A 22,610-nucleotide genomic window follows, 5' to 3' on the forward strand; every position below is an offset into this window, starting at 1 on the left:
CATTGTTGTTGTTTGACATATGTGGAATATGCTTCCATGAATTCGCTGTGGTGTTTCCTCACCTGTGAGTTGCTTAGCCAGCTATAAGCGGTCACCCTGGTGTTTCATAGGCAGGGCAAAGAGACCGAGGCATGAATGTATGTGCTGTCCATTAGATGGACGTTAAACCGGGCGTTCTGTCTGCCAGTATGAGTTGATGGACATTGAAGAGCTCAGTGTCTCATGAAGAGGAGGCGAACTATCTACAGAAACCTGAACAAACTACAAATTCCTGCTCGAACCTGCTGGTATGTACGCAAAGTCTAAGCTCATTTCTGAACAGTGTAATGACCCTGAAGGATAATTGTCAGTACAAAGCAAGTAAATATAGCTCCCATAATGTCTTACATCCACTGGGCTTCAATGTGATTCTCAGAGGCAGTCGTCCCATGGTACCAAAAGTTGAACCCATGACATGATGCGAATGATATACGGTCTTTCCGAAAGCAATCAAACCTGGTGTTGGCTTAACGCTTAAGATGGCTGGTTTAAGATCTGAGGGTCCTGAGGTCGAGCCCCTTTCCCACCCGTTGAATAACACCAGGTGGGTTGACTCAGCCTGTCATCCATCCTTCTGAGGTCAACAAAATGAGGACCAGCTTATGAGGAAGAATGGCCCATTTGAGTATCCTGCATCGAAGTAGCTACCCATCCAGGACTGTGCTCCGAGCCGATGGAAAACTGCCTCGGCAGCTCAATGCATTTGAAGACGTGGAAGGAATGGTTGTTGTTATTGTTGTTGTTGTTGTTGTTCTTCTTCCAAAGCAATCCCAAAGCCGAGGCGTCAAATATTCCAAAAACTCAAACAATATGTCCGGTCACTGCAAAGGTCGAGAAAGGGTTATTAAGTATATTAGGTAAGAATGTAACAAAATAAAATAAAGGGTGATCAGTGTTTCAAAGAGTGAATAATTTAGAGATGTGAATGTAATTGTGAGATAATGTATGGATGCCTGTGTGGTGTCTTCAGAATATTGGAGGAGGAAGGCACAGGATCGAAATACACCTTACACAAATACCGGTTTAAAAAAAATAAACAGCAACAACAAAAAGGACTAGCTTTGAGTTTAGATTTGAGTCGGCAAAAAACAAGCCTAGGCTTTGTGACTTACGCTTCATAGGATGTAATATAGCAAAAAACTTGTTCCACTTTACAAGACTCTGTGAAGGCAAGAAACGAATTTACAAGACTATATCAAGGCAAGAAACAAGATTCCTCTTCCCCAAAAAATCTTTCATAATATTCGATTAAAGTCTAATGAGATTTCTCTCGGATTTCATCAGAAATCATTGCATTTTATTTGGATTTAGCCAAGGCCTCAGTTGGTTCAGAAAGCTTTCCGCCAAAGTATCAGTTGGCAAAAATCGGTTTTAAGTCTACACTTCCAAAGTAAGGCAACAAACAGGTTCGAATCTTGGCCTCAGAAGACACGTCGAAATAGACTTGAGATTCGGAATCAAGTGAGAAACAGGGTTTCAGAGCTTTGTCATCCTCAATCTTAACAAAGACAGAGGCTGTTAAATCCCCCATCACTTCCAGGGCTTCAAGCAGGTGGCGCAGCAACATCTCTTGTCATCTCCCATCCCTACCTACCCACAATAATTTTGATCCCCATTAACCTTACCTAACCTAACCTTACGCAAACCTCTTACTTCCAGCTTACTGTGGTTCTTCCAACTCACACCATAGATTCTGCTCATATAATTGAGCTGGCAGGTTGCAATGTTTCCTCCCCTCCTCTCTTTCCTCTTTTCCTGTTCATTCTTTCCCTTCCTTATCGTGTCCAACTGTCGCCCCACTGCCCCGTTATTAATTTGTTGCCTTTTTATCCTCTGTCACCTCGTTCTTACATGGACCTCAATCTTATATAGAATTGTCTCGTTGGCATTTAAAAGAAATCAAATTTTGCTTATTTTTATTTGGGGGGGCCTACAACACTTCCCTGCACCCACTAAGGAATGGGGTCAGTAATTATTTAATATTACCTTTCACAAAGCCACCTACAAAGGGCACTACAGTGCGATTAAAAAAACAATCCAACTTCATTTTTGTCAAAATTTTCACGTTTTTTCCCCCCGTAAAACACTCCCTGGCACACACTGATGAACCTCTGAAAGTTTGACAAAGACCTGCTCTGCCATCTCTGAGAAAAATGGCGACACACACAGACAGACCAACAAACATATCTCTGATAGCTACAGACTCGCAGAGCCTACCCGTCACTTCGCTGATGGACCATTTAGTCGTCCTGTTCGTTTTCCAAAAAAATTCAGCAAGAAGGAGAAGGAAAGGAAGACAAATTCACCTGTGCAAAGAGTGCTTTAACTTTATGTTATCTCCCCACACACACACACACACACACACACACACACACACACACACACACACACACACACACACACACACACACACACACACACACACACACACACACACACACACACACACACACACACACACACACACACACACACACACACACACACACACACACACACACACACACACACACACACACACACGCACAAAGCTGTATTTGTACCCTGAGTTTGGAGTTTGTGACTTTATAAATGCTGAGGTTAACGCATAACCATCCTGCTTGCTTCAAACATACATCAAACTTTATTTTCATCTCACTCAAAACCCACCATTCAGGCTCGCCTTTCCAGCTTTCTTCCACAGCACAAATTGCCCGACAGCACCACTTCAACCCCATAACAACTACACAAACCTTCACACGCCTCGCCACTGCAACCGCCTTCCTGCACCTCCAGATCATCATCTCGCCTTGCCAAAGGATGCTTTTGGATCACACTCGCACCTAAGCCCAGCGCCGCCATGAACGGAACCTGTTACACATGGGCGCAAATGTGCACTCACTGTTCCATTACATTCCTCTTGCAGCAAAGACAAACCTTCCCAGACGTTTGGACGGCAGGTGGGGACCGCTGCAAGTCGGCCCCATCTTGATTTGGGAGCTCGTGCTTGTGGCACATCCGAGAGGTATTGAGGATGATTTCAAACCAGCAAGCTTGCGAAGAGAGCAGCCACACCTACAAGAGGCAGGGAATCAACTTTGGCCCCCCGCCAAACTCCACCCTCCCGAGCTGCTTAAATAGCAGAGCGCTCCACATGCTGTTGGCTGGTCTAAAAGCTGGTTCCAGGTGGTTAGCTGTGTATTCGCTGGTCTGTGAGTTTGCCGCTGGATACTGGATCACTGGTGAGAGGACTGGAGAGGAATGCTGGAGGAACGAGCGGTCTGAACACCATCCAGTCTGGGTGCAGTGTGGTGCAAGAGACCAGACCAGCAACGCCACCCATTAGATAATGCTATTTCTCACAAGTTCTTTCTCTCTTCCGACTCGGCAACTGTGGATGCACAAAGAATAATCAGTGAGGGCAATGTCCGACCAACCATTCTTTTGAGAGCGACTCCTGATTTGCACTCTGTCCATTCTTATTCGAAGAACCAACACCATACCCCACTCGCACCTCTTCAACATGCACCTGGACACCCCTTTACTCCTCGTTTTCCCCCACCCTCATCTTCCCTGCCCTTTGGACCAGCACCTGCCCATGTGTTCATGCCGAATAAGCAAGGAGGTCACCAATGTCTCAGCTTCACTTATCTCTCTTCCTGATCTACCCTTCCGTGGAATGAACCCTTGGTGCCTGTAGTGTTGATATAAGTAAGATTGTATGAGCAAAATAGATGGGGTAACTCTGCTCTTTGTCCCTTTGTTATTGCATGTATGTCTTTTGCCACACCACACGAATACTGTATGTCCCTGTTGTACAGATGCCCCTGTAAAAAAAACCTGTCTTGACTGTGCCACGTGCTTTTCCTAAGTGTCCACTTACCTTGGCAGTGATATTCATGTCTCTGCTGGCTGTGAGTCAGAGGTCAATAGACGTCTGGGTCGGGCCTGGGGAGTCATGGATTCACTGGATAATGGGGTGTGGCGCTGCCGGTACCTGTGCGGGAAGACGAAAGTCCGAGTCTTCAGGTCCTTGGTACTTCCAGTCTTGCTCTATGGATGCGAGACTTAGACTCTGACCAAGGATCTGAGATGGAGACTTAATTCCTTTGGTACCGGGTCTCTTCGGAAAATCCTTGGCTATCGCTGGTCGGACTTTCTATCCAACGAGCGGTTGCTGAGAGAGACTCAAATGAGATTTGTTACCTGCATAGTCCGTGAGCGTCAGCTGCAGCTGTATGGACATGTGGCTCGTTTTCCTGACACTGATCCTGCTCACAAGATTCTCTCAGCGAGGGAGTCTCGTGAGTAGAAGAGGTCAATGGGCCGACCACGTGCCTCGTGGTTGCAGCAGGTTGATCGGCATATCAAGGAGATGCGGATGGGCCAGGCATCTGCCTGGGGGATGGCCAGACGGAGGCCCCTGAAACACCGGTGGAAAGTGGACGCAGCGATGCACTGTTCTGGCACATGCTCCCATACCTGACCTGAGGTCGACGATACAGCTTATGGAAAATCCCATTGCCCCTGAGGGAGCCTTTAATGTAGCCCTCACCCCACCCCTCATGAGCGAAAGCTGCAGAAAGCGCCTCAGGCCCTCCCTGCATGCGCAAAACGTCTCGGACTGTATGTACTGTTCGCATGCAAGAAGCGTCGTTCTGCAGACAAAGGTGGAAGTGCAGGGAAGGAAGAATGTGGGAAAGCAATTCAGTGCCGGTCTGGAGGATCAAGTGTTTACAGTGAGCGATGGGTGGTTGGTGGTAAATAATAACAGAATGAGTTGATTTGAGTGGTTTGGAAGACAGACACAATGAAGGATGAGAATAAACCTACGGGGTTGAAAGAAAGACCAACGGTATGAAAGAGGGGTTGTTGAATTGAGCAATGGTGGATTGAAAGAAAGATTGAAAGTAGCAGAGGTTTTTGAACAGACTGATGGAGTAATGAAAGAAGGATCAAAAGTAGCAGGAGGGGGGAAGACATCACACAGGGGATACACAAATCTCAATGCATGCCCCTCACCCCTCCCCATGAAACCCTGAGACAAGGGGAAAAGGTCTACCTACACATAAACTAATGAAACAACTCATCCTCGAGTCTCTGGCATGTAGATGTCTGCTCTACCTCGGGATGAATTTCCAAAACTGTCGCAATATATGTATATATGTGTGTGTGTAATAACAATAACATTTTTTAACATTAACAATAACAATAATAACAACAATAACAGAAAAATAATAACATTTTTATGGAAAATAATTACACAATTGTGCCACTTTTTGTGGTGGTGGCCATCTTAAATTTGGTCCCTTTTACAAGTTTGGAAAAAAATTATTTTTCTATATCTTTATATCTTTCTAATACCCTAATACAGAATCAAGTGATAATTTGCTTTCAACAAATATTTGACGCAAAAGTTATTTTTATGACGTGACAGCCTGCACTATATCCTTACTGCTCATGATTTATAACTTATGACAAAATCATATCCTCACAGAGAGTCTCAATCCAAGAAACACCGATAACTCGTGAAGATACAAGATTGATTTAAACCTGCAGAAAATTCAGAAAACATGTCAAATCTAAGTATGAACCCCCCAACACCTGGTCTCCATGCAGGTCGAGAGTTTGTTGAAGGTGTTTCTTGGATTGAGAATGAAAAGCAATGCTCAACACGATACCATGAAGCATAAAGCCATTATGAGTACAGAGCCTTTGAACTTGAATACACTTTTGGTTACAGTCCAGTGGAAACAGGAAATGAGACCACTTTATACCAAACTGCTGATTATTGAAACTAAACACGTGTTCAGTATATTAATAAACGTGGTTATGAAAATAACTGCTTTCTAACCACATGCTCATTTGAAACAGTATTTGATTGAATCAACAAGCAGTGATAAACCTGAAATAAAGGCAACCTTGCTCAACATCAGAATGTCCTAATCCAATCAAAATTTCAGTTTTGAGTCTACTTCCAGGAGAAACATCAAACAAGCTACAGCCAGGTGTGTATACAAGTCCAATGATCGTAAGAAAAGTAACTGATAGGGAAGAGCTACATTCAGCTTGCAAGCAGATAAATCCCTGGAAATGAGGCACAACCTATGAGCCCTTGGCCATTTTCTCTCACTTAACCACAGGCCGTGCCAGGAGGACCTCGTTTGTCAATCCGATCTCCCTACACCTTACACATCATTATTGAGACTTAAGGTAAAAGGGTTCTGCTCCCAGATGGTGGGGATCCTGGGAAATTTGTGTAAGCTACTTGTGAAATCAATATCAAGCCATGCCACGAATGGGAACAATAGTACATTCCCAATACCAGAAACAAATAAAACCTTCAATCGGCTCAAAAACTCCAAAAAAAGGATGAACTGAAAGATGAAGAACGAATGTGCTTTTGATCTCAATCTTTGCAAAATAGTCCAATGCTGCTGAATGAGTTGAATAATCAATGTACGGTCAATATCTGCATGGTCAGCGGCGGTAAGTAAGTTGAGAAAAAAAGATATCAAGATAGACGCAAAAGGTCACAAGGAACTGAATACTAATGACGATAGTTGTAGTTGCAAAAAAAATCCTAAATATAAGTCTTAATGCAACAGCACTTGAACCTAAAGGTCAGATCTCCAAAGCACCTCCACCTAGGACTTTCCTTAATCAGTGAAAGATCCTGACAATGGACAACCCAATATCATTTGGAATTCCACCAAATGAGTCCTGAGTATAACTTCGCAGCACAACACAGATATTTAATATTGTTTGAAATGTATTTTTCTGTGAACAAATGATAATTGTGTTGCAAAATTGAAGACTGTGAATGTGTTTGTCTGCTTAAGGATGCGTCGGTGGTCCCTTGACTTACGTAGACCTGCGAGGTCAGCACTGCTGATTTGGAACCGATGGCGTCCTTGACCTGTTCCATGAGCTTGCTAAACAGTTCTCGCACCTTTTTCACTCGCTGGGCTGAGTCGACGAGGTCATCCTTGCCCACACACACGTGAGTTAATGCAAGGCTGGCACTTCAAAGCAATAACCGATCGAGGTTTCATCTTGAAAATCCCATCAACACACTTTAGATTCGAATACCTGAATCAAGAACACTTTGGCAGAGAAGTATTTTATTGCAACACATGTGCATCATAAAATTTTAATGCAGCAGTTTGCAGTTTGCATTGACAATGTCACATGTTTTACAAAGCTGTTTCTATGGTGGTGGTAGATGGAAGAAAGTGAAACCAGAAACCCACAAAACCCCAGCCTGGAAACTTGTATGAAACCAACTGGCCAGTGGGAGTCAACAGAGAATTAATGCTGGGGAAATCCCCTCAGTAAATAGGGATACCGACCGTGGAAAGCAAAAAATAAAAAAATAAAAAGACTGAGTGGTCAGGAATTGTTTTAAGATGTTGGCAGTGAGCATGTGGAGGTGATTAAATCCACGGACAAGCAATTGGCCGTGCCGGAAATGTGCTAGAGGCAGAGGTTGCATGGGGGCAATGCTGAGGGATGGGAGTGTGTAAGAGGTGAGGAGGAACATAGAAACAATGTGAGCATGAATGGGAAATCATCACCACCAGGGTCTTGAGGAAGCACTCATGCTGCCGGCTGTTAAAAAGCAGCTCCTTGATGAGATCTGTAGTGAGGCCAATCTTGAACAGCTGCTCGTCCTGTTCTGTTCTCTCCAGCAGGGCAGTGTACTTGAAGGATAGCTGGAGGGAAAGCTGCATCTCCAAGTCCAGTTGATTTCTGACCGCTTGGATGGTTTCGCTAAGGATGGCATGCACTGGAAACAATGTTCCAACTGTTTCTCAGATGGATGGGAAACCCAAAGGGCACTTCACATTGCTTAAATATTTCAAGTGACCTCAGCGACATACTATGTTATACGAGCCAAGTAAGAGCTGCCACATAGCTTTACTCATTTTAAGGGTGTTATGTCTCTCTCTGTCTCTCTCTCTCTCTCTCTCTCTCTCTCTCTCTCTCTCTCTCTCTCTCTCTCTCTCTCTCTCTCTCTCTCTCTCTCTCTCTCTCTCTCTCTCTGTCTCTGTCTGTCTGTCTGTCTCTCTCTCTCTCTCCGTCTGTCTGTCTGTCTGTCTCTCTCTCTCTGTCTATCTCCACTTCTTCACATCCTCTACTCCTGTTATCCTACTCCTCATCTCCTCTGACTCCCTCCTCTCTCAATCTAACTCCATATCAATAATGACGATTTGGGTTATGCAAGTTAGGCCATTATTCGAAGTACCCCTTGTATTAAGTGAACATCACATAATATCCAGGTAGTCTGAGTAAGCTCAGCATTTTAAGCCGCTTTTCTCCTGAGTGGTTGACCATCCACATCAGCTTTACCACCAAGGTGCATAAGTATTCCTTTGATAGGTACTGATATGGCTCTTTGCATGACCATAGTCTTTAGGTAAAGTATGTGTGTTTAGTTCAGTCACATTGTTTTGCTTTTTGTCTAAAATGTATTTCCCAACAAGTCCAAGACAAAAACTAAAAATGCGGGTTTTGGCCACATCTTGTGATGTAATCTATATTTTACTAAAATTCTCATCTTGTGTATATATATATATATATATATATATATATATATATATATATATATATATATATATATATATATATATATATATATATATATATGTATATATGTATGTCTGTATGTATGTATGTATATATATATATATATATATATATTATATGTATGTATGTATGTATGTATGTATGTATGTATGTTCCCGAAATACAGCCAAAACGGTACACGATAGCACAAAAATTTTGGCCCACCTTACTCACCATTTGCCTGCAGTGTGCAGTATCAAGTTTCATTGAAATCAGGCAACGAAAAAATTATTAAAAAACCAATTCCCGATTCTGTCAAGTACTCTTTGGGAGAATTTGATCAATGCAAACAACCTCAGTGGAAAGTTCGCTGGAGCTATCTTCTTTTTACCTTCGCATTCTGCGAAAGGTTATGTTTTGGTCGGCGTGTATTTATTTATTTATTTATTTATTTGTAATCTTGTGATTCGTATAACTCAAAAAGTATTAAACCGAATTGCATGAAATTGGGTGGGATGATTCGTTATTAGCCAGGAAGCATTCGCTTAGATTTTGGGATCGTTCGGGTCAAAGGTCAAGGTCAAGGTCACGAAAAGGTCAAAATCGTCTTTTTACGATAACACGGTCAATTTTTATTCAATTTGCATGCAACTAATGCCAAAATGTTCAGAATTCAACGCCTCATCTTGTGATATGCAATATGACACAATGTCGCCCATACTCTTGTTACTGGTTAGGGGTCAAAGGTCAGGGGGGTCACGACCTTGAAAAATATGCGTTTTTTGTCATAACGCGGTCAATTCTTGTCCTCTTTACATGAACCCAGCACCAAAATGTTCAGAATTTAATGCCCAATCTTGTGACACAATGACGTCATAACACGTCACCGGTTGGGGTAAAATGTCGGGGGGGGTCACGCCCTTGAAAAATATGTGGTTTTCGGCATAACTCAGTCAATTCTTATTCGATTTGCATGAAACCAGCATCAAACGAGATTACCTTCTCTTGTTGAAACGTTGTATTCACCGAGCTTGCGAGTGAAGACTCGCCAAAACGACGTGAGTTGATTGTTGTTTAGTCCGTAGCCCCCGAAAGTCGGGGAGGGGGGTCATGACATTATAGATATGTGGTTTGTGTCATAAGACCATTCATATGAAACCAGTTCCCCACACTCATACCAAGAACAAAAAAAGTAGTGGCGGCGAAGGTATGCGCTCTATGAGTGCCCGTTCTAGTTTTCCTTGAAATGATTTATTTAAAAATCTCAAACATTGAGGACACACAAATAACAATTTATTTTAAGCATTAAATAAACATCGCCATTTTAATCTAATACATCAGTGTTCGTTAATAAATAAAATTGTGTTTAGAAGATTACGCACAATAATTTATTCGACAATAATTTAAGTTGTTCCAAGACATCCATGAGTGGCGAGACTATTAACTCGAGATCAGATCAGATTCATATAATGCACATGTATCTGCATTAAATAGTTGTTGGGACTGTAACAATTAGACCCTTATTAAAAAAAAAATCTCAGTGGAATGGGAAGAGTTGGGAGGGGTTAGATGGGGATGGTCAAGAACGTCTGAGACAAGAAGCAAAATTTCATGGAAAAAATGTGCAAGCTCGGCTCATCTTTCCAATGCGGAAAGCCGGTGTGCCCTCATAGCATGGTGGGGCTCAAAAGTGGCAGATGGAGTTCAATACTGGGAAATGTAAGGTATTGAATGTGGGAAGGAGTAAATAAAATTGGGACTACCTCATGCAAAGGGTATTTTAGAGTGTGTACTGAAGCAAAAGAATCTAGCTCCAAGCGGTTGTTGGGAGGTATGGGGTTTAAACAGTTGGCACAGTGCCAAGCAGCAATTGGATTTTAGGATGCGTTCACAGTCGTTGTTTAAGGATTGAAGGAGGTGGTATTAACATTTCGCAGGTATTTTCTAAAGCCTCATCCTGATTATCGTGCACAGTTTTGGTTGCCATACTGGAGGAAGGACACCACTGCCTTATAAACATTATTCATTCAACATTACCTTAAATGTTTAAGGTAATGTTCACCTTAAACTTAAATGTTTAAGGTTTAAATTTTTAAGGTTTAAATGTTCAACCTCAGTCACTTAGTTCCAAGGTTCAATAAACTCAGGAGGGATACCAGGCCTTTTACATCAGCACTCCACTGATGGTGAGTGGTGAGGTCCAAAATGCACCTGGGGCAGAATGAACTATCTGCCGCTCAAGCACGTTATTTTTCCTTTTCAGACCCTATTAGGAAGTGTTGGAGTCAGTTGTATGTGATGTTAAGGCAATTTAAAGGCATGTCATGACTTCAACGCTGTGGCGTCTTTCTCTCATTGTAAGCAAACAACGTATTTCACCCTGACTGCGAGCTCGCAGTTCAAATGCTGAATCTTCGCCCATACAGAGTTGTTAATGTATGGAATCAACCTTGTGATACAGTGGTCGTTGCAGGGATAATTACCCTCACCGAAGGAGAGGGTATTGCATTTGGGTCCGTTTGTTTGTTTGTCTGTTTGTCTGTGTTTGTCCACACAGAACTTTTGTGTTTTTCTCCACAACCACTTGTCGGATTCAGACGACATTTTCACCATAGGTGCGACGACTAATGTAGAATGTTTTAATGATAATTATGACGTTATAGGTCATGTGGTGTGGTAGCCATGTTGGAAAAATGGGAAGACTTTGGATCTCTATCTCTGAAACCACACCAGGAAAAAATTGAAACTTGGCACATGGCAAATACTCCTCATGGGGAATGAGTGTGATTTTTTTTAATGATGTCATTAGGTGCCTTCATTATGATGTCAAAATTGCATATGACAAACGCTACACCCGATCAGTTTGAAAATTTTTGAGGGCCATCTAGGGATAAAATGGTCCACAAATTTTTTTGATGACATTGTCGGTCACGTGATTTGGCAGCTATATTGCTTTTTTTTTAAACCTTCAAAAATCTTCTACTCTGAAATGGCTGAACAGATTGAGGCAAAACTTTACACATATGACTGCCTATCCATGAGGAACAAAATGCTCACTCATATGATGTCATCGGTCACATGGTTTGGCAGCCATATTGCATTTACAGTAAAACATATAAAAATATTCTCCAGAACAGCTGGACAGATCAAGGGGAAACTTTATATAAATGTTCCCCAATGCATGTGTGTACAAGTTTGTTAAGGAATAATTGATGCCACATGGTTTGGCAGCCATATTGGAATTAAGAAAAATAATAAGTAATGTTTTCTCTGGAACTGCTTCATGAATCGACGTGAAACTTCATAATTCTGATCCTGTAGTGATTCTGTAGTAATATCTGATCCTGTAATACATAATTTAAATTTCAACTTGATTGAACACATGGTCTGGCAGCCAGAATTTTCGAATTTTTCGATGTGGGTTTTTTTTTTGAATAATGCTCACTTGGCTGTGCCTGTATGGGTTTGAGGGTAGAGGAATAGCAGCTGAAACCCGAATCCTATCCAGATTCCTCCTAATGATTTCATCTTTGCTTTTTGCTTGTTTGGGTGCCTTCGATTCACCTATTTGGTCTTCCATTTGATCTGAATTGAATTTATTTTAATCCCATTCTAAATTCAATTGAAAAAAAAAAATCGAAAAAATCATGGGTCAGGGTCAGGTATCCGATCAAAGTGCAGTTGCATCAAAGCGAGACGTCTTGGTACCCGGCCATCTCTGCCAGCAGTTATAAATTGGCAGTTCTAATGATGTCTCTTATTAATTACGTAACACACCAGTACACAAACGCCACACAAAATAAGTCCTGCCGAGGGTCTGCAATCTCTGGTTGCTCTTTTTCTTGTTTTATAGGTACCAAGAAGCAATGGGGATCAGGGTGTATAGGGATGCAGGCAGCGGATGGGAGTAATCTGTCGGTACCCCCTCCCCCTCGCCCCCCACATATCAGCATTCCCCGTTTCCATCCCCACTCTATCCATATATACTACTTCCTTCTCCCTTTCTCTCCACATTCCCCATGCCCCAAACCACCTCCAACACAAGCCTTGTCAGAGTACAAGTTAAAGAGCACAGCCTTGTATCAACATTTTTCGGAAGGGACATAGCACAGTTGTTGGTCAACACCTGTGTTAAGTGTCGACCAAAAACCTTAACATATGAGGAAACACCGAATGGCCTTTTCCTGTCCTTTTCTTAAATGTGTGTTGTGTAACTGTGTAAATGGCAGCAAGACTGAAAGATTGTGTCTTTAGAAAGAGTGAAGAGTCCTATTAGAACAAATTGCATGGCTTGGGGTGAGGAAAGGGTTGATAACTTCCTGGCTTATATGTCCATAAAATTTATGAGTACAGATACACGCTCAGAGACAGACGGACACACACACACAGACAGACAGACATACAGGCAGACAGACACACACACAGACACACACACACACACACACACACACACACACACAAACACACACCTGCAAGTGGCCCATTTGTCAAAAATATTTTGGCGATTTTAATAAACCAGCAGAGTACCCACGCCCTGGGTCTGTCGAGTTTGCGCATTACATGCTGCAAAAAGAATAGTTTGTTTCGCAACAAGACTATAGATGCTTGCGTGGTGTGCGCTTAAAAGGTTCGAGATGGTCCACATATCCAAAGGGTACGTTCCAATAGTAGTTAGTGTCGAAGGGGTTGAAAGGATCTAATCTCTCAAACATGTAATGTAAAATAGGTCTAAAAAGGTCTAAGTGGTCTAAAGCTCGAAATGGTCAAGGGTCCAAGCTGTCTCATCTGTCCTAAGGAAATATGGGGTCAAATGGTGTTAAGGTCTAAGCTAAGGGGTCTGTGGGGTTTGAAGGTTATAGGGATCTAAAGGGTATAAAAGGTGAAGGGGTCGAAATGTGTCTAAAATGTTGAAAGTCTTAAAAGTAAAAGGTTCATGGGGGTCTTAAGGGTCATCAATGTTCTTAAAAAGTCCAACTGTTACGTTTCTTTTCTCCATTCTCTTAATTCTCCTTTATTGCATCCCTCACATAATGTCTATAATCGTATCGCTGACTTAAAAAAAATTTAAATCCCAGTTTGCAGTGTATGTTAGTGGAGATTGGGACCATACTCTGTGTAGAGCATTGGTGCTGCTTAATCAGTCTCCTTGGCTCTGGTGCACAATCCTGGACGGGTTGCCACTCCGACACAATATACCAGCAAGCTGGCACTCATTTTGCTGACCTTGGAAGGATGACAGGCATGACAGGCCGAGTTAACCCCACCTAGTATTAATTCAACAGCTGAGCGGGATTTAAACTCAGGACCCTAGGATCCAAAGCCCACCACCTTAACCATTAAGCCAACACCAGGCATAATGCATGTTCATGTTCCATCAATTGTCCCTTTTTTTCCAACTTCAGTGCCAATTCACCCTACCTCCTTACATCTACCTCCTCCTAATCCCTCACCTGTTATCCCCTTTCCTTACCCCTCCCATATTGCCCCTCGTCCTAGCTTTGCTCTTGGCACCTCTTCAATGTCTTCTGCTTTAGTATCGGCTCCTCCTCTGTTGTCCCAAAGTGTGTGGTGTTCTAACATCTGTGGACTCCATTCTAACCGAACAGATATCTCACACTCTCGATCAGTACACTCATCACCACAAGCATGCTCCTTCCTTCCTCTCAGCACACCTCCCCTCTTCCCAACCCCTCAAATCTTGTACATCTCCATGCCTGCTTCCTTCTTCACCATACTTCTACCAAGTCTAATCCTTCCCCTCTCCCCTACCTCTCCCTTCGCCCTCCTGCACCTTGGTCATGCTTGCTCTCATCGTCTCCCCTCCCTCTCAAACTTCCCTCTCAACCCTCCCTCTCAAACGAACCTTCACACTCTTCCACCTCTAAGCTTCCCTCTCACCTTTCTCAAAAACTCCCCCCTCACCCTTCTCCCTCGAAGCTCCCCTCTCACCCTTCTCCCTCCAATCTTCCCCCTCACTCTCCCTTCCCAAAATTACTCACCCTCACATCCACAACGGTGCCTCCTTCCCCCACCTTCTCTCTTCCATCTCATCACTCCACCTCCTCCAATCTTCAAATGCACTCTGTCCCCTCTCTTATTACTCCCCACTGTACCTCAACCCATCACTGCCGAGCCTTTTCTCCTCCTCATCCAGCCCTCTCCCCAAGCTCTTCTGCAATCCCCCACACTCTTTCAATAACTCTCCTTACCTCCCCCTCCTCCTCCCTCATTCTACCCTCCCACTCCCCTGCACCCAAAACCTCCTCCCCTCCCTCTTCCTAAACAGTGTGGACCTCAAACATCTGGGGCCTACACTCAAACCTGACAGATCTTTCAAGACGGATTGCCACTGACAAACCAGACAAACTCTGCTTACAGAAACTCTCCTCCTTCAAGATATCTCTGACTCCCTTGTATCTCTTCCTGGTTACTCCCTTCTTCGGTATAACAGACATGAACCTCATCCTGGTGTCGGAGTTGCTCTCTTCATCAAAGACTCTATTCCTCACTCACCATGCACTGCCCTCTCTCCCCACACCCCCAGGAATATCTCTGGCTACGGCTTCCGGATCAGTCCACAACTTTTTGAGATATCCTGCACACAAACAGACAAGCAAACAGACAAACAAACAAAGAAACAGAAAAGGGTGAAAACATAACCTTCACCTTCAGTGGCGGAGGTAATGACAGTGACACCTCATCGAAAATGAAATAAACAGTTATAAGTGTAATCATCCTACACATTTGCTTCTTGTCCTCACTCTTTTGGTAATATGGTGTCAGGCATTTCGGACTCCCCTAAAATACTTGTTTCACCCGTGCCTTTGATAAACCAAGCATGATAAAGTGTTATATAACTGCAAGCAAATGATGAGATTAAGCAACAAATATGGGCCAAGTACTCAAGTGAAAAGTGGGACTTTGAAGGTGCAGTCCAAGCAAAGCTTACGATTCTCGATGCCCTCTCCACCTTTTCCAGATTCCTTGTTGAAAAGGCGGATTCCCGTGGTGATCGAGGTGAGTTCAGACAAGTGTCGCTCCTTCTCCTGATTTTTCAAGGTGAGAAACGCACCCAGCTCCAGTGGGGGAAATATGCTCTGCATTGCAACTGGAGGGGGAATAATCACAAACTTTTCGTCTTGTGCATCATTTATAGAAATTTAATGTAAGAGGCAGTGCAGTGGATGTGCAGAGGTCTCTTTCAATAATTCACTCACAATGTCATATTAAAAATACTATTTCATCCCTAAACCCTGAAATCACCTTACTTCACACGGCATATTGCAGGTGAGGTCGATTCGCTGTCTCTATCAGCATAAACCCCTGAGCCGGCAGTGTCCGAGTCAGGAATGACGTCACAGGGAGAGCCAGGAATTGCATACCTGTAGCTTCACGTACGACCGTGACGTCGGTGGTAGAGCCCAGCCCCGACCGGAGTAGAGCGTAAGTGATGATGTTTCGATACAGGCCCTGCAGCTCTTCCTTTGTTTGTGCCTGGCTCTCCATTATTCCTCGACTCACCTGGGCAAGACGAGCATCCACCTCCCACTTGCGTCCCTTGAGGAAATCGACTGTCAGACAGAATTGAGGTTCAGATAAAGGTGTGAAGAGGAAAAATGCAAACCATAAAGAAGGACGTGACCTGCTCGGTACATTCTGATTAACACGGTGCTGCAGAATATGGTAATAGTTGGAATACCATACTCACCGTGTGTTGTGTAGTTTGTGTCAAAGTGCACCTGCATTTTGATCGTCTCAAGCGAGGGCTTGTCGATGCACATAAGTCTCTCGACACAGAACTGCGGACCAAGAGCAGACAAAGCATATCCATTAAGGACATTATACTTCTCGGTTCACGTTACAAACAGGTACATCACCAAACACCACATCGACTTTGTACTGAAGCCCGAGTAATAGTATGAACGGAATTTGGAGACCTTTCCAACTTGTCCTTATATTAAACTGTGTGCTCCAAGGTACTGGCACTGCCAAACCTGCAGATCATTTGTTTCTCTCACCATGGATCGGTAACCTCTCATATTCTCTCACCTTTCATATATATCGATAACCTCAATATCCCGATAACAGGGATATTGGCAGGACTTGAAGGTAGTTTGTGTGTGGATACGTGATGGTATCTGGTGTAGTGCGGGAATAATGGGCCCAATGGCCTCATGCATCAAGGTTCCTTGTATATAACGTAACGGTGATGATATATAACGAATTATATTGAGCAATACTGACGTCCAAAACCCGTTTGGTACACAAGTCGAACAAAATTAAAGATTTGAATTCGAACTGTTGGGGAGAAGAGGGAGGGGGGGGGAGCATTGAGGTTTTTATTGTCCTTGAAAGCTCGGTTTATCAGATTAATTAGTTTCAAAAACCAATTTGATTTTTACAACCATCAAGGCATGGACCATGTATAAATCGCTTCGCTTCTGTGAACGCATTTAGCAAGGAATCATAAAAACCAGACTTGTGTCCTGATGAAAATGGGGTAGACGAGCCTCCGTTGGGCTAACGGCTATCTCGTGTACATGAATGTGTCTGTCGTAAAGAGAAAAAGGCCATCCCATTAGAAAGGGAATCTGTTTTGTACCATTCTCCAACGCATCAAAGTTAGAATCCCACCAGAGATGGGGATAGGTCTATCCTGGACATGCATTTTGGGAAATAACTCTCTGAGGTCCTGAATGTTTGGATGCATTAGTCGGATTGGATTATGAAATCCATAACTATATATACAGTGGGGAGAACAAGTATTTGATACACTGCTGATTTTGCAGGTTTTCCCACTTACAAAGCACGTAGAGGTCCGTAATTTTTATCATAGGTACACTTCAACTGTGAAAGATGGAATCTAAAACAAAAATCATGAAAATCACATTGTATGATTTTTAAATAATTAATTTGCATTTTATTGCATGAAATAAGTATTTGATACATCAGAAAAACAGAACTTAATATTTGGTACAGAAACCTTTGTTTGCAATTACAGAGATCAGACGTTTCCTGTAGTTCTTAACCAGGTTTGCACAGACTGCAGCAGGGATTTTGGCCCACTCCTCCATATAGATCTTCTCCAGATCATTCAGGTTTCGGGGCTGTCGCTGGGAAAAACAGACTTTCAGCTCCTTCCAAAGATTTTCTATTGGGTTCAGGTCTGGAGACTGGCTATGCCACTCCAGGACCTTGAGATGCTTCTGACGGAGCCACTCCTTAGTTGCCCTGGCTGTGTGTTTCAGGTCGTTGTCATGCTGGAAGACCCAGCCACGCCCCATCTTCAATGCTCTTGTTGAGGGAAGGAGGTTGTTGGCCAAGATCTCGTGATACATGGCCCCATCCATCCTCCCCTCAATACGGTGCAGTCGTCCTGTCCCCTTTGCAGAAAAGCATCCCCAAAGAATGATATTTCCACCTCCATGCTTCATGGTTGGAATGGTGTTCTTGGGGTTGTACTCATCCTTCTTCTTCCTCCAAACACGGCGAGTGGAGTTTAAACCAAAAAGCTCTATTTTGGTCTCATCAGACCACATGACCTTCTCCCATTCCTCCTCTGGATCATCCAGATGGTCATTGGCAAACTTCAGACAGGCCTGGACATGCGCTGGCTTGAGCAGAGGGACCTTGCGTGCGCTGCAGGATTTTAATTCATGACGGCGTAGTGTGTTACTTATGGTTTTCTTTGATACTGTGGTCCCAGCTCTCTTCAGGTCATTGACCAGGTCCTGCCGTGTAGTTCTGGGCTAATTCCTCACCTTTCTCATGATCATTGAGGCTTCACGAGGTGAGATCTTGCATGGAGCACCAGACCGAGGGAGATTGACTGTTATCTTGAACTTCTTCCATTTTCTAATAATTGTGCCAACAGTTGTTGCCTTCTCACCAAGCTGCTTGCCTATTGTCCTGTAGCCCATCCCAGCCTTGTGCAAGTCTACAATTTTGTCCCTGATGTCCTTAGACAGCTCTCTGGTCTTGCCCATTATGGAGAGGTTGGAGTCTGATTGATTGAGTGTGGACTGCTGTCTTTTATGCAGATAATGAGTTCAAACAGGTGCAGTTAATACAGGTAATGAGTGGAGAATGGGAGGGCTTCTTAAAGACAAAACTAACAGGTCTGTGAGAGCCGGAATTCTTTCTGGTTGGTCGGTGATCAAATACTTATTTCATGCAATAAAATGCAAATGAATTATTTAAAAATCATACAATGTGATTTTCAGGATTTTTCTTTTAGATTCCGTCTTTCACGGTTGAAGTGTACCTATGATAAAAATTACAGACCTCTTCGTGCTTTGGAAGTGGGAAAACCTGCAAAATCGGCAGTGTATCAAATACTCATTCTCCTCACTGCATATATATATATATATATATATATATATATATATATATATATATATATATATATATATATATATATACATATACATATACATATATATATATATATATATATATATATATGTATACATATATATATATATATATATATATATATATATATATATATATATATATTTCTACATATATATATATATATATATATATATATATGTATACATATATATGTATAAATATATATATATATATATATATATATATATATATATATATATATATATATATATATATATATATATATATATATATATATATATATATATATATATATATATATATATATATAGCCTGGTGTTGGCTTAGTGGTTAGGGTGGTGGCTTGGGATCCAAGGGTCCTGAGTTCAAGCCCCGTTGGCAGCTGAATTAACACCAGGGGGTTGACTCAGCCTGTTATCCTTCCGAGGTCGGCGAAATGAGTGCCAGTGTACTGGTCCCGGTGTATGCCCCGGTTAGAATAGGTGTACCACATCCCTGTGTGTTGTAAGAGGCGACCAGGGTTGGCGTCAGGAAGGGCATCCGGCCATAAAACATTGCCTCAAGAAAAAGCCAAACCCCTGCACAGCAGGGAAAAATGGCTGTAAAACGGTCATTATTTATATATCTATATATATACATATATACATATATACATATATATATATATATATACATATATACATATATATATATATATATATATATATATATATATATATATATATATATATATATATATATATATATATATATATATATATATATATATATATATATATAGCCTGGTGTTGGCGCAGTGGTTAGGGCAGCTGCTTGGGATCCAAAAGGTCCCGAGTTCAAGTCCTGTTGGGCCACTGAATTAATACACCAGGGGGTTGACTCAGCCTATCATCCTTCCGAGGTCGGCGAAATGAGTACCAGTGCACTGGGCCGGTGTATACCCCGGTTAAAATAGGTGTACCATATCCCTGTGTCGTAAGAGGCGACCAGGGTTGCGTGAGGAAGGGCATCCAGCGTAAAACATGTGCCAAATCACTATGCGGATCATACGGATGATCCACTGTGGCGACCCCGAATGGAAGTAGCCGAAAGAAGAAGAAGAAGATATATATTTATATATATATGTATATATATATATATATATACATATATACATATACATATATGTATACATATAATCCACCGGTCAAGAGTTTTAGAACACCCTCATTTTTCCAGTTTTTACTGAAATTTAGCAGTTTAATGTTACAATGTTTCAATGTTCTCTGAAATTAAAGCATAGAACAAATGAGGCACCACGGGAAGGAGTGATGTGAGGGACACATCGGCCATTTTGGAGTTAATGCCATATGGCACTATTTTAACCCTTACCCTATCATCCGAGCCTATCATCATCATATCATTAAAAAATGTCGCTTTCATCACTCCTCCTCGCGGGGCCTCAAATAAGCAATTGCAAATAAAAAAGAAATCATGGAATCATTTTGTGAAACAAAATTTAATCTAAATTTTTGACTCGTCAAAGTGGCCACCTTTTGCAGATATAACAGCCGAACATACTCGTGGCATTCTTTCCACAATGGAAATCAAATATTGTTTGGAAATTTCTTCCCAACACGGTTGCAGAAGTTCCCACACATATGTTGCACTTGTAGGTTGCTTTGCTTTCACCCTTCTGTCCAGTTCATCCCAAAACAGCTCGATGGGGTTAAAGTCTGGAGACTGTGCTGGCCATTCCATGATTTGAAGCCTACCATCTTGTTCTTTTCTTCAAAGGTAGTTCTGACATAGCCTGGAAGTATGTTTTGGGTCGTTATCTTGCTGGAGGATGAACCCCTGACCAAAGAGGCCTAGACCAGAGGGTATTGCATGACCAGAGGGTAGCCCTTTTGGTTCAGGGTGCCAGTCACTCTGTGAAAGTCGCTGACTCTGGATCCAGCAAGAGAGCCCCAGATCGTCACGCTTCCTCCTCCATGTTTGACAGTTGGTGTCACACTGAGGAACCATCTTTTCGCCTACTCGATGGCGTACAAAAACCCTGCATGATGAACCGAAGATTTCAAATTTTGATTCATCGGTCCAGAAGACCTTCCAGTTGTCAGTGGTCCACTGGTGGTGCTTCATGGCCCAGGAAAGCCTCTTTTTCTTATTTTGCCATCTTAGATATGGCTTTCTTGCTGCCACTCGACCTGTCAAACCTGCAGCTCGAAGTCTTCTCTTCACAGTTGAAACTGAGACTGCTTTACTTCGACCAGTGTTAAGCTGTGCTTGAAGCTGCTGTTCTGTGAGCCACCTATGACGCAAGCTGTTGACTCTCAGAAACTTGTCTTCTGATTGTGTTGTGGCTTTGGGTCTGCCAGACCTCTTCCTGACAGAGTTTCCTCCAGTTTCCAAGTGCCTTTTGATGGTGGAGGAAACTTGACTCACTGACACCTTGGTTTCCTTTGCAATTTCTTGAAAGGAAAGACCTACAATTTTAAGGGTTAAAATGGTCTGTCTGTCTTCCTTTGTTAATTCTTTTTCTCACCATTTTGATAGCAATATACTACTTCCTGCAGTGCAATATTGTCCAAATAATGTTTCAGAGGGTGCAGCAACATAATCTGTTCCAACACTGCTTTTATACAGACAGGGGGTTTGTAACTCATCAACAAAAGTTGGGACAGCTGTAGGAATTGTTTGCATCAACTTTCAAGGCTTAATTTACTTCCATTGCTGCAGAACAGCTGCAGTTGCTAACCCATTACTTGTTCCTTGAAAAGGGCCTTTTTTAACAACTCTGAAATTTGCATTATTTTTCAGTTTTTGGGAACCTAAACTTTTTTTTTAACCTCTGGCAGTTTACCGCTTTGCTTTGTACCATTTCAGGTTATTCACTTGACTTGAACTGTTTAAATTTCAGTAAAAACTGAAAAATGGGGGTGTTCTAAAACTTTTGACTGGTAGAGTATATATATATATATATATATATATATATATATATATATATATATATATATATATATATAAATATATATATACTCTATATATATACATATACTCTATATATATACATATATATATATATATATATATATAGAGTATATATATATATATATATATATATATATATATATATATATATATATATATACTCTATATATATACATATATATATATATACATATATATATATATATATATATATACATATATATATATATATATATATATATATATATATATATATATATATATATATATATATATATATACATGCCCATGTCTGAAGATTTTCTGCTCAGGATTCATATTTGTAAAAGATAGAAGTAGCATAGTGAGCAATAAAATAATTCAAATTTAAATTATTTATTTAAAGGCTGACGTTTCAAGGACAAACAAGAAAAAGAGCAATTAGAGATTGCAAACTCTCGCCAGGACTTCTTTTGAGTGATGTATTTTATAGGTTTTAGGGTAAATTCAATATGGCTGCCAAACCATGTGACCTATGTGTGACCTATATCATATGTGTGACCCTTTTGTACCTCGTGGAAAGGTGGTCATATGTGTAAAGCTTCGCCTCGATCTTTCAGCCATTTCAGAAAAGAAGATTTTTGAAGGTTAAAAAAAACAAAAAAACAATATGGCTGCCGAATCACGTGTCCTAT

The 22,610-nt window shown here is 41.8% G+C and overlaps 1 protein-coding gene across 5 annotated transcripts in view; it reads right to left on the reverse strand.

The window, feature by feature from the left end:
- Window positions 1-22,610, reverse strand: part of CFAP206 (cilia and flagella associated protein 206) — a 63,292-nt gene that overhangs the window by 30,829 nt on the left and 9,853 nt on the right. For 4 of the 5 annotated variants that reach the window (XM_085850444.1, XM_085850442.1, XM_085850440.1 and 1 more), the window contains 5 exons: window positions 16,295-16,385; window positions 15,969-16,157; window positions 15,536-15,694; window positions 7,596-7,807; window positions 6,887-7,006 (listed from right to left, as the gene is read on the reverse strand). In XM_085850444.1, the coding sequence (XP_085706570.1) occupies window positions 6,887-7,006; window positions 7,596-7,807; window positions 15,536-15,694; window positions 15,969-16,157; window positions 16,295-16,385 (771 nt within the window). The remainder of the gene's footprint in view (window positions 1-6,886; window positions 7,007-7,595; window positions 7,808-15,535; window positions 15,695-15,968; window positions 16,158-16,294; window positions 16,386-22,610) is intronic. The other variant, XM_085850445.1, reaches the window with a different exon arrangement.

This window comes from Eptatretus burgeri, chromosome 12 (genome assembly GCF_056783735.1).
Source record: "Eptatretus burgeri isolate ZD-2024b chromosome 12, Ebu_testis_v1, whole genome shotgun sequence".
Taxonomy (NCBI): Eukaryota; Metazoa; Chordata; class Myxini; order Myxiniformes; family Myxinidae; genus Eptatretus; species Eptatretus burgeri.